Raw genomic sequence first — 13033 nt, 5'->3', positions numbered from 1 at the left:
TATATATGCATTGAACAGATAAAAAGGTCAAGACATTCACCTGTTACGTTGTGATGTTCGGTTTATCAGAAGATTAAAGTTCCACATATTGGCCCTGCTCCTGTTGTCCATTTAGAAAACATTGCGATTACAATAACAGGCGTACGCATCAATATATCCAATCGACAGTTGTTTGTTTGTTTTTTGTTTTTGTTTGGGTTTTTTAAAGCGGACTTCGACTCTTCCTGTGTAGGTCCGACCCGGAACGATCGAGGTGGATACAATTCGTAGATCTCAGCAGAAAGACCGAGATACAATAATGTACTTTGTTGTAAAAAATTCTTCCCACACGGGAATTGAACTCAGGTCTGCTGCGTGCGACAGGGAAACGCTGTTCCATTACTCTACAAACACTGCGTGGTTATCAGTAGGCCTATCAAAACAAGCCTATGAAGGGCAATGAGGTACAGAATGGTTGATAAGACTAACACGTGGCCTTGAGAATGCTCATTATACGTCATTTAACTGATCGATCATGTGGCGTCGGTGGCCTAGTGGTTAGGCTCTCGGACTCGCAACCGTAAGGTCGTGGGTTCGAATCCTGTCTGGGACCTGACGTTGTGTCCTTGGGAAAGGCACTTCGCACAAATTTTCCTCACTTCACCCAGGTGGAAATGGGTACCCAGCTATAGACAGTGAAAGATCTTGTCAGTTTGATAGTGTTTGAGCGCGTAAAATCCGCAGCTTGCACTGCATGCTTCCACGGAAGCTGAGAATGTTTCTGGGTGGTCTCAGAGGGTCAGCTGGGGTAATAATAGTTGTAAAGCGCATAGAGCAAGCTCTGGAGCATGGATATGCGCTATATAAATGCAATTATTATTATTATTATAACTGATTAAACACGCACTATTTAGGGAATATCGACAGGCCTACAAATTTTTAATTTCTTTTTCCTTACCTAAAACACAAGAAAAGAGAGCACTGTAACATTATGCATATTTAATGTTTAAATTCGTGTTTCTGACTTGTGTATGATCTTACATAATATGAGTATGTGCCCCAAATATTATTGTCTTGGTCTCGAGGCTACTCGATCATAATATTGGTGACTGGACACGTGGTCGTCGATACGTCAACATTATAGAGTTAATAAAACGTGGCATTCAATAGGCCCAAATTGCGCTATTTCGTGAGCGCTTATATATGCGTTCAGCAAGTGTGACTTCGTGTGAGGAAACTAAGTACAAAAATTTTTTTTTTAACAATTAAATTAAGGCCTTCGTTAAATTAATGAGAGAACTATCCCAACGGGACTATACCTATCCTTGAGCTACCTTTGAATTGACAACGTACCGCCTGAGGCGATGTGCCACAAATCACGGACTGGTTATATAATATATTATCATGTTAATGCGCCGCCCACCTGCTGTGGTGTCGCTGGTATTTTTAGTTGACCCGATGGACCAGTCCAGTACTAATTATAGTTGAACTAGGCCTAAGCTCGTGCTTGCCTGCGGTGTCAGCTCCTGGTCGCTGGTGCAGCAAACTGACCAATAGATTTACACCCCGCCGACGTGAACGTACTTTGACCACCGGATTCTTTTCCGGATTTCGAGTTTCACACAAAAGGCAGCACACATATATATATGCACGGAAGAAAAACGAGCGGAGGAAGGGGGTTCCTTTTGTCACAGAACAAGGTTTGTTTAATCTAGGTTCTACTGCGTTCTTCGAAGTGTTGCTTTGTGTGTAAATTGTCAATTTGAGATTACTGATTTACTAACGGAACATGTGTAGTTATCCTGACTGTTTGCTGAGATTTATTTATTAGTATGTTAGATTCTAGATCTAGATCTAGATTATAGGCTTGCACCAGATTGGAATATTGATTCTTGATTGTTGTCAGTGTTGAGCCTGAGTTTCGCTTCTCGTGTTACCTCTGCCTCTACACTCTTCGTTTTAGGTCACAGTGATGGATTGAAGCGCAGCGGTAGTTCTGTACACAATAACTCAACTAGTCTACACAGCCTAGATTCTATTTGAATTTGATAAGGAGTTCTTGCATGTATACGTTCTATGTAAATAATAGGTTCTCTTAGACCTCTTGTGGTGGGGGGTCTGGGCACAGCAGTCATTGAACAGTACACAGGTAAGTGTTGGTTTTGAGGGAGCTCAGACTGATTATTAATTGCAATTGCTGGTTATTTTGTGAACAGTAAGTTTTTAATTATTTTGTTGTTGTTGAGAACGAGGGCAGGAAATAAAAGGGAAAGAATGGAGAGTCACTTTTGAGACTTGTTTTATAATTAAAGATTAAAGATTTCGAAATTGATAGGGCGGATTGGAGGGGAAGTTGGGAGATTAAGTTACATTTGGTTAATGTGTCCTTAGACTTTGAGTAAGAGTGCAGGTCGTTTAGATTTACTAAGATTTTGAGTGTGGTTCAGTTACCAAATTATTTTTTTGGTTGGGGGGGAGGGCTAGGCTTTCTCAGTCCCAGGCCACACAGCCCGCACGACTGGCCTAGGCATTGGAGGCCATTTCCGTGGTCCTTCATTTGCTCCGCAAATATTTCATGAAGATATTTTGCCAGCCACATCAGCTTACAATAACAATATATCAAGATGGAATATCGCTGGAAAGTCTCACAAAATCGCCACTAATCAGTTTCTGCACAGCTTTTCAGTGGTTTCCATAAAATATTTAAAAAACAACCTACCCAACAAGTAGTGTAGGCCAACAATGTCTCTCTGGAAGGTTACACACGAAGTGCAAAATTTTATGTATGGCTAACTGACTCTAGCATGTGGCAACATCTCTAGTGAAGTCTGGAAGCCTGATGTGCTTCAGTTTGTGAAACTTCAAATGAAACCTCTTTCACGTGGTCATGGGTATGGTGAACAAAAGTAAAATACATGGAAAATGCAAAAATAGGGCCATCTCAAGTTCTGCTGAGCAAGACAAATGTATTATAATAATTATTTTTATTCTTTGCAACATTGCCAATGGCTGTCAGCGTCCATTGTTTGATAAAATGAATCGAACTTGAAGACATCTCTTTCTTTAAATTTTAAATACATGTATATTCATTTCATCAATATCAGCAGCTCTAAAAGAAGCTGAACTTGTTGCAGTTGCTCTCTATATATATACAAACATATATATAAATATATGTTCATTTAATCGGTGACATCTTCTACAATTAATTTCGGAACACTTTTGATCCACTGTGCACTGTGCTTTTTTTCCTAATCTTTTGGAAATCTATATTATTGTTCTTTTGCATTTCCCTTTTGGCTGGCATAACTTCTACTGCCCCATCCCCTACACTTTCTTCCCATGTTCAAATGTTGCTCACACGGTTCATTGCGCTGAAACTGAGACGTCAGCTGAAAACTTTTTCACAGTAACAGTAGATTCTAGTAACAGTAACATTCAAGATGAAAGAAAACTAGAATCTGGGCTGAACACTAAAACACATAAGCACAAATTTAATCCTTATAATCGAGTGCAGTGAAAATACATCCAAACGAAAAAAACGTGTACACCCAAGAGGACTGAATTGAACAATGAAGAGGCTAGGAGATTAGACAGACTAGATGGCTACACACTATACACATTACTGTTACACTATCGGCACGCAAAAGCGTAATGCAAAAATGTTCCACCACTTGTATACGTTTTAGTATTAGAGCATCTACCTATCGCCGCTTTTCACATTGATCCTCGATAAGATAAGGATCGGTCTCGAGGCAAGCTTATCAAGATAAGGTCGTCCACCCTGGCCCTCAATGCCGAAGCCAATCGTCCGAGATATATAGCCTGAACTGAGAAGGCCGGGGGGTAGGGGAGGGGGGGTTGCACACCATGTTTATTACCTGTGTGAGATCCGTCCCTGTGTTTTTTTTTCCCTTAGTTTGATATTTTGGTTTGAAATTTCTTGAAAATGAATGGATTTGCAACAATTTTAGGGGCCATTTTGTGATCTGCAGCAAAAATTACAACCGGTTCTGGTTCACCCCCCCCCCCCCCCCCCAAAGCAGTGCATCTGTGAGCAGGAGGAGTGAAAATAATAATTTATCAGCTGCCCTTGTTCCTTATAAAGTTATTATAGTTAGGCTATAGTTACTTGTACAGGGAAGGGACTAAGGAACAGCAGGACTACATGTGCAGAGAAGAGGTTTAGCTTAGGGAAGCTCTCTCAACTTATATTATTATATGGTAACAAACTCTGTACACGTAGAGGTGGAAAAGTTTAGCGGCGTAATATAATATAATGCTGCTCAACCTACTCTGGTCATGATTTATATATATATGGGGATGGATGGTTTATCATGATGGTCCTTGTTCTGTCTCAGTGTCAGAGGCCCACAGTGATTTGGGAACTTATTTTATTTTTAAAAATTTTGTAAGTATTTTACGGCGCTCGCAACTGCATAAGGTCGTGAATGCGTGGGACACATTAAACATTTTTAGTTGGTAGGAAATTTTGAATTTTGCCCAGGTGGTGGCTGAAGCCTACTCTTATCGATTTTGGACCACCAAGGGATCTTTTACATTCGCAACTTGCACAATGAACTTCCGATATTTTTCGCCCTTCTCCGAGAAGGCTGGGTGTAGATCTTTCCTACCAGAAGATCTGAGGTGTGGCTGAATGACAGCAGTAATTAGAAGGAGCGAAGGAGTAGCAGTAGAAATGCTGCAAAAAGAGTCAGGAGCCCAGAGGAAGGGTGGGGGAGCAGAAAGTAGAGACGAAAGCAGATGACAGAACATTGAAAGAGAAAGAGAGCAGGAAAGGATTTGTGAAAGGAGAAAATTTTATTTTAAAAATGTTCAGTCGCTATCCGGATTGGAACCCACGACCAATTGAATGAGAGGCAAACACCTTAACCTCTTGACCACGTTAGCCCCCTTGGGAACTTTTCAGTTTGAGCCTCTAGCAGGTTATCATTTGTCTATATAAATGTTCCGTGCAATTGTCCGATCTGCTGCGCTGTGCGTTTTAATGATTGTATAATTGCGTAGCCATCTTAAGATTGCGCGGCCATCTTAAGATAGTGCTGTCCGTTTTAACGATAGTATAATTGCATGGCAATCTGAAATTGACATATATATGATGAAACTGAAGAGCTCACAAAAATGATACAATGCCAGAAGCTCAATGTTCACAAAGTTCATTTAATTTACTTTATACTTTTGAAATATATTTATTTAAAAATTCACATCATTCTCGTGAGCTGTTCAGTTTCATATGTTAATTTTAATTTATTTTTCATATTTTTACCCTTTTGAAAATGTATGTGAATGTTCCTTAATGTAAATGTATGTGAATGTTCCTTAATGTGAGTAAAAGAATAAACAATGGAAGTGTTTGGGGTTTTTTTGTTATTTAAAAAATATAAAATATTAACGCAATGTTCAGATTGCCGGGCAATTATACCATCGTTAAAACATGCAACACAATCTTAAAATTGCTACACAATCTTAAGATGGTAGCGCAATTATACGATTGTTAAAACGTGTAGCGCAATTTTAAGATTGCACAGATCGGTAAATTGCACTGAACATATATATTATATTATAATGCTATTTTATGGCAGTTCAGTATGTACTGCCCTAAGTTGAAATTAATACAGAAGGTACAGTATTTGACTTTGCATGTTTGACATCTGAATGTTTCAGCCCCAGTAGACTGCTCAAATATCAGCAAGCCTCCTGATTTATGTGAGTTATCTAGTCATGACCCTTACAATAGTAATAAGATAGCATTTGTATAGCGTAAATTCCCACTCAACAGCAAGCTCTATGCAGCACCTCCAATCTATACTATTAATCCAGTGGACTTGACAGCATTCTGAAACAATTTCAACTTCCTGGGAAGCATACTATACCCGCAATACAAGCTGCCATTTTTATAAGCACTAAAACACCAACATACTGACAAGATCTTTGGCTGTCTAGGGGCAAAGGTAACCATTTTCACGTGGGTGAAGTGAGGAAAATGCGTGTAAAGTGCCTTTCCCAAGGACACAACATCAGGCCTGAGGCTCACAACCTGGAACCCGCAACCTCACAATTATGAGTCTGGTATCCTAACCACCAGACTGCCGATGCCACATGATCTAGGGAAATTTATTTTGATTTAGAAAATTTACCATATTTAATACATATTTTAGTGCATATTGCTATAAGTATAATACTATCAGTATACCCTCTGCTGTGGCATTATTTTTTTTCTATCGAACTTCCTACTGCTGTTGTGGGGGGAATTAGTTTACATGAGTCCAGTAAAATGAGTTCTTATAATTTTATTTCCTCAGATTTACCATGACGTCCTTGAGCCTGTACGTGGTTGGGGCATTGGCAATCGCAGCCTCATTGGTTGTTGTTGTCAAGTCTATCTTTTGGCTGGTGGCGTACAGAAAATATCTGAACAGGCTCAAAGTCTTTCCCTATGATCCTCCAAATTTCATTTTTGGAAATTTATTTCAAGTAAGTGTTATTTGCTGATCGTTACCCAACAACCTATTACACTATCTTGATGTACAGATTGATGTACAGAAACCAAAAAAAATTGGTAGGGTATGTTGCGGTGCGGTGCTGTGCAGTACGGTATGACACGAATGGTGTGGTGTGGTGTGGTATGGTATGGTATGGTATGTGTGATCTACAGCAAAAAAATTGTAGTATGATATAGTATAGTATGGTATGGATGGTGTGATATGATATGGTATGGTATGGTAAAGGCACGGATGATACGGTATGGTATTGTATGGTATGGTATATATGAATTTTATGCTACTTAATCGTCATTAAGGTTATGAGGCCGGGCTTTAGATTGTAATGCCATTCTCCGATGGGTTAGAACCAAGTCCACAGTTGATCCTGATGTAGATAGATATATATACAAAAGAAACTGACTGGGAAAGAAAAGCGAATTGTGTATTTTTAGTAAGGAAAATACTTCAGCCTGAAAGTGTTAAAGGCAAAAATCTAGAAATCCTGACGTAAAGATCGTTTAAGCCATATCAACATTTGTCCAGAATCTTTTGTGGTAAAAGAGACCTCAGATGTATCACGGTGTTGTTGTTGTTGTTTTCAAATCCCTTTAGCTGCGAGCATTTCGCTCTTGGCAGCGCAATGCCTCCCTTAAGTAACCACATGTCCTTGTCATCTGGTCAACGCCATTTTAGAGCAGGCTTTGTAAGTCTGTAGGTGTGTGTAGGAGCCTGGGTCGAAGAACTGCCAGGTTTGGGCAGTGAAGGAGAAGATATTCAACTGTCTCCTCGTGGTAGTCACAGTGTCTGCAATGGGGTTCCCACAAGGGGTTAATTCTGTTTATATGCTTGTTGGTGTGTAAGTGTCCTGTGCGTGCTCTGAAGATCAAAGTCTGATTGGCTCTGCATAAGAGATTCGAAGGGTCTTTGGGGTTGGGTTTGTTTCTGCGTTGGCCGATCTGTTTAGCCACTCATCTCTGCTTTTGGCAGATGTATCACTTAAACCCCTAGAGTATGCGGCTAGGAGCAGAGTAGCCTATACATCTCTTCAGTTTTTGGCTATGGGTGGTTGGCGAGTGCTCTGATGTGGTTTGCTCCTTCTTTCCTATCAAACATCTTTCATCCTAATCTCTCCTCCTTCTTTTTTATGTTTATTGCACCATTGTTACACCTCTAATCTTCGGCACTTATGTAACTTGATTGTTTTGCAAGTGCCGTAATACTCTTGATACTCTTACTAAAACTAAAGCTAAGTTATTCTCTCTACTCTGAGGAAAGAAAAATAAATCAAAGACTTGTTTTATATATAAACTTAGCCTGGATCTAGACTGAGAGGGCTTTTTTTTTAAAAGTCTTAATAAAGCCAGAGAAAGAAACACTTTTAAAAAAAATGTATACATTATCTTTAAATTGTATTATGACTTAAAATCTGGGCAATACAAATGAAGACAGCACGGGAAAACTGCTTTGCAGTACGTGTATTGGTCACTGGAAAAAAATTATATTAAGGACTATAGCACTATACTGCTTTTCTCTCCCATGTTCATATATATGGGCTACTGCCTTTCTTTCCATGCACAACTGTTTAAAATGTATCACTGGTGCATTGCTACAGCTGTTTCCCATGGAAATGATATCCATGAACGAACAGGAAAAAAGCCAGACAAAGGCAATAATTGAAAATTGTTACTAATGCTATTTATCCTTTGGACTTTTCAAATGCAAACATTATTTCTATCACTAATATTCTATATTTATGTGGCGGGTGAATGCTCCGAAAACCATCTGGATAGATGACACTGTCAGTGTAAACAACGATAAAGTACCTCTTTCCTATCTCTAACACCAGCTTGTGAATTTGCCTAATTGCCATGTTGATCCTTATTTTGGGACATTTATGCACGGAGGTCAGCAGTCTCTCCACATCTCTGTTAGTCATTGACGTTGTCGTCATCATCATCATTATCATTATCATCAATGTAGACAGCAAAAAGATTACAAAACAGCGGAGACTTGTAAGATTTTTTTTTAATGTCTAATATGTTCAACGTTTTGCTGTCTTATGGCTTTATCATCATCATCATCATCATCATCATCACCATCATCATCACCATCATCACCATCATCATCACCATCATCATCATCATCATCATCATCATCATCATCATCATCATCATCATCCTCCTCCTTTCTTACCCTATGCAGGGGTACAGGCCACCAACAAGAGCTCTCCATCTACTTCCGTCCTGGGCTATAGTTTCCACCTCTGTCCAGCTATATTCCATCTCTTTTAGATCTGAATCTCTAAGTTCCTCCTTCAACTACTTTTGTCCCTCTTCCAAGTACTTTTAAGCCTTTCTTTCTTGTTCCTATGTACTTTATGGCATGCCATCAATGACATATTTCTGTTTTAATGCCTTAACTTTGCTGGTTCTTGTCTTTATTTTTCTTCTATGTGTTTTCATCACAATTTTTTTTTCTGATGCCTGCTGGTATGACATTGTAAACAGGTCATGTTAAATGTAATACAGTACCTCTAACCCGGACTCGATTTTCGTAAAAAAATGTTTAAAAAACAATTATTTTTCTCATTGCTCAAGTTGCACAGCCTATTAGACTACGAAAAAGTTGTTTTGAAAGCAGGGCATTTGGTAACCCGAAAAGGCTGCATACTGAAAGGACAATTCTGCTAGGGACCCAGAAATTGTGTGTTTTAGTTGAGTTTTTTTTGTTGTGTGTACAAATGCAGGGAGCCTCGCAAATGTGAGTCTTTGGTAGAATTACAAGACCGTAGATTGCCATAGTCATTAGAAAAGGAATTAAATGAGAAACATGCAGGAGGAAAGAAAAGGAATGAGATGAGAAAAGGGAAGGAAAGAAGACAGACATGCTAACTGGTCTGATCTCTGTGTGTGCATATTATATATATATTTATGCGTTAAGGAGGGGAAAAAAGAGAAATGGGAAGAGAGAAATTTTTGTAAAAAGATGGAGCAAGGAGAGAGAGAAAAGAAAGAGAGAAAAACATTAAAATTTATTGTAACATCATGCTCAAATAGTTCTTCTTTACTGTTTTCTGTATTACTCCTTTTCATGTAGGCTATATGAGATATCTCCCCCCCCCCGCCCTCTATCTCTATCTCTTTCTTTCTCTCTCTCTCTCTCTCTGTTTTTTTGTCTGTCTGTCTGTCTGTCTGTCTGTCTGTCTGTCTGTCTGTCTGTCTGTCTGTCTGTCTGTCTGTCTGTCTGTCTGTCTATCTGTCTGTCTGTCTCTCTCTCTGTCTCTTTCCCCCCTCTCTCTCTCATATATGTAGATTATGTATATCTATATCATTGTGTGCCAAAAATTCTTTTACCAAGTATCCAGGTCCAAACGATAAAGGTCTAGCCTTTCAGAGGGATATCACAAGGAGATATCCCAGAATGTTCCTAACCTGGCTGATGCAGTTTCCGCTGATCGTCGTGTCTCACCCAGACACGGTCAAGGTCATCCTCAAGTCCTCGGGTGAGTTGCATCGTAGTCCACTGTTGTTTTTAGTTTTAGTAAGAGTTTTACAGCACTTGCAACACAATTAGGTCATATAAGTGCCGAAGATTAGAGGTGTTACAAGAGAGTAACTAACACAAAAAAGAAGGAGGAGAGATAAAGACGATAGATGTTTGATAGGAAAGAAGAAGCAGCAAACCACACCAGAGCACCCACCAACCATCCACAATTGAAACGAACAGTTTACTGCAGATGGGGAAAGAAAAGCATGCAAAAACACGCTAAGGCGCTTTCAATGCTTGGAGGGGGCAAACAGAAGGACATGTGAGTACATTTCTCAGATCTACTGGATAAGATGTTGTGTTCTTAACTCTTTAAGCCTTGAGTTTTTTCCTCCATTTCCCCCCAAAAAATTTCTGCAGTCACCTAAACCTAGTGCACTATGCCTCATTATAACCCCAAAAGCTTGCCTCCATCTTCTAAATAGCGGAAACAAAGGCTTATTCATTACTAAAAAAACTTGGTTCGGGAATATTTCGGAAAAACAAGCAAAAACTAGCTCTAAATAAAACGAAACAGTTGTCGCTAGTACTGCAGCGTCCGATGAGGAACAGGGTTATTACCGCCGAGCATCCGATGGGGTTCAAAGAGTTAATAATAGGATTTCCGTCTACTCTGTTCTGTCAGCTGTGAACAGATATTTATCAATTGACGGAAACATAACGTGTTAGTGATTGTTGTTAGTCCGGAGGGGAATACAACATACCAGCAGAATGACTGCAAAGATACTTGATAAAATAATGGAAAGTAATAATAATAATAAACGAATAAATAAATAGCATTTATATAGCGTATACTCCCGCTCAACAGCAAGCTTTATGCTTTATTACCCCAGGAGACCGTAGAACACTCAGAAACATTCTCAGCTTCCCGGGAAGCATTCGGTGCAAGCAGCTGATTGAGCGCTCAAACACTTACAAACTGACAAGATCTTTCGCTGTCTATAGCTGGGTACCCATTCCCACCTGGGTGGGGTGAGGAAAATTTATTTAAAGTGCCTTTCCCAAGAACACAATGTCGGGCCCCTGATGGGATTCGAACCCACGATCTTATTGTTGTCGAGTCCCAGAGCCTAACCACTAGGCCTCCGATGCCACAAAGTAAACTCTCATATTTTGTATCCAACTGTGAAGAGTTTTTTTTAAAGTGTTAGTTTTTACAGCGCTTGCAACTGCATAAGGTCATATGAGCGCCAAGGGATGGATTTCAACAGAGAAGTGCAAACAGGGAATCGGGCTTACTCTACTCACCTCTCTAGCCTTAACAGCTCAAAGTGTGCTTCGACTATAGGACACCGCGGAAATAACAGTTCACAAGAGAGTGACAAACGTTCAAAAGAAGTAGAGGAAAAAATTACGATAGTAAGGATGAAGAAAGAAGAACCAGCAATTCGCCCTATGTTGTTCCGGTACAGTATAGGCATGACATTGATAAATCAGCCCATTTACAATTATACTGTGCATAAGAACATGTTAAATCCCCCCTTTGGGAACGGCCTAAAGGTAACTTCAGTCAGTAGCACTGCTCTGGTGTGGGGGGTGGGGGATCAACTGTGAAGAGCCCAACCATTACTACACAAACACCCGTATAGTGACAGAAGTGCGTCACTTGTTTCTGGCTACAATGTTGTCTGTTAGTTGAAACTGCATACCAGCATACCTATGGGATGTTATATAAGATAAGATACATCTTTATTGTCCTGATCCTGGCACATTGGTTTGGTGTTTCCCCACGTACACACATACACACGCACACACATGCACACACACCTACATACACACACACACATACACACACACACACACACAAACATGCACACATGCACACACACGCATACACTCACACACAGACACGCGTACGCACACTAGTGTACACACGCACATGTGCATACCCATATATACACACTCTCTTTCCTCACGCATCCTCTCTTCCACACACACCAGTACACATAACAATAATGATATAATAGTATACTCACAACCAGGCTCACAGTCACATGCATAATATAAATGAACAGTAATATAACAATAAAAATGTTAAACTGGATACCTACTCAGTATTCTGATTATAACTCAATGGTATTCTGATGCATGCTCTAAGGTCCTATGAATAATGTGATCTCTTTATCAAAATTCCAATCAGCGCTTATAATGCCTCTGTTTCTGGCTAGTTCAAACTCGCTTGAACCTGAGCTATTTTTCACCCCGCAACCATGGTAGCTTGACAGTTTTGGGGTATATTGAATCGTTGACCACAAAAAGACTTAAAGCAATCATAATTCTAAAAATGCAACCAAAAAAAAAAGAAATGCTCTCACAGAAAAAGAAAACTGCATCTAATTTGTCTGAATAGTTTTAATCTTATAAATATTTTGAAATGGCAATGTCTGGGGGCTATGCAATTTTTTGTGTGCCCAATTTATATTAAAAATCATCAATCACAATGAGGGAGTGACGGATTAGTCCGTTACATTTCAAAAAGTGTCGCTCATAACTTCACCAAATTTTTAACGAAACAAGTGGGTCAGCTGTTGGTTTACCATTTCCTGTAGCTTGTAACTGAAAAAACATCGGAGATATCACAGATAAAGCACATCCCGTAAATACACAAGATTAGGCTACCAGGCCGTCAGGGCATCCTGTAAATACATGGGAAATAGCTCAAGTGAGTTAATCCATAATAAATGACATTCCCAATACAACATACAGTATAACACGAATAGCTCAAATTTGTCGATACCAGCCTCAGTAGTTCGACGGATGAGTAGATGGAGGCATTCGTAGTTTGAGAGGTATCTTACACAGATAAAGAAGAAAAAGAAAACTGGAACGGACCGCTGGCACAGTTCGATGGTTGCGTGATTTCGAGTCTTCTGTGTTTGACCTATTTGTGTTATACTGTATATAATGTTTCTTTCAGTATATCTTTGTTGATTATACTGTTCTGCAGCAAGTAGCTACATATTGTAATGGATGTGTGTGTGTGTGTGTGTGTTTGTGTGTGTGTGTGG

General features: G+C 39.6%; 1 protein-coding gene across 4 annotated transcripts in view; it reads left to right on the top strand.

The window, feature by feature from the left end:
* Positions 1 to 1420: 1420 nt before the first annotated feature.
* LOC101846748 (cytochrome P450 4F22) overlaps positions 1421 to 13033 on the top strand; it is a 26842-nt gene continuing 15229 nt past the window's right edge. Inside the window, exons 1-4 of one of the 4 annotated variants that reach the window (XM_005102400.3) lie at positions 1421 to 1679; positions 5662 to 5703; positions 6300 to 6471; positions 9837 to 9981. In XM_005102400.3, the coding sequence (XP_005102457.1) occupies positions 6307 to 6471; positions 9837 to 9981 (310 nt within the window). In that variant the 5' untranslated portion in view covers positions 1421 to 1679; positions 5662 to 5703; positions 6300 to 6306. The other 3 variants (XM_005102398.3, XM_005102401.3, XM_035970819.1) reach the window with 3 other exon arrangements.

The sequence above is a fragment of the Aplysia californica genome, unplaced genomic scaffold, assembly GCF_000002075.1.
Source record: "Aplysia californica isolate F4 #8 unplaced genomic scaffold, AplCal3.0 scaffold00323, whole genome shotgun sequence".
Lineage (NCBI taxonomy): Eukaryota > Metazoa > Mollusca > Gastropoda > Aplysiida > Aplysiidae > Aplysia > Aplysia californica.
This window is presented reverse-complemented; position numbering and strand designations above follow the sequence as displayed.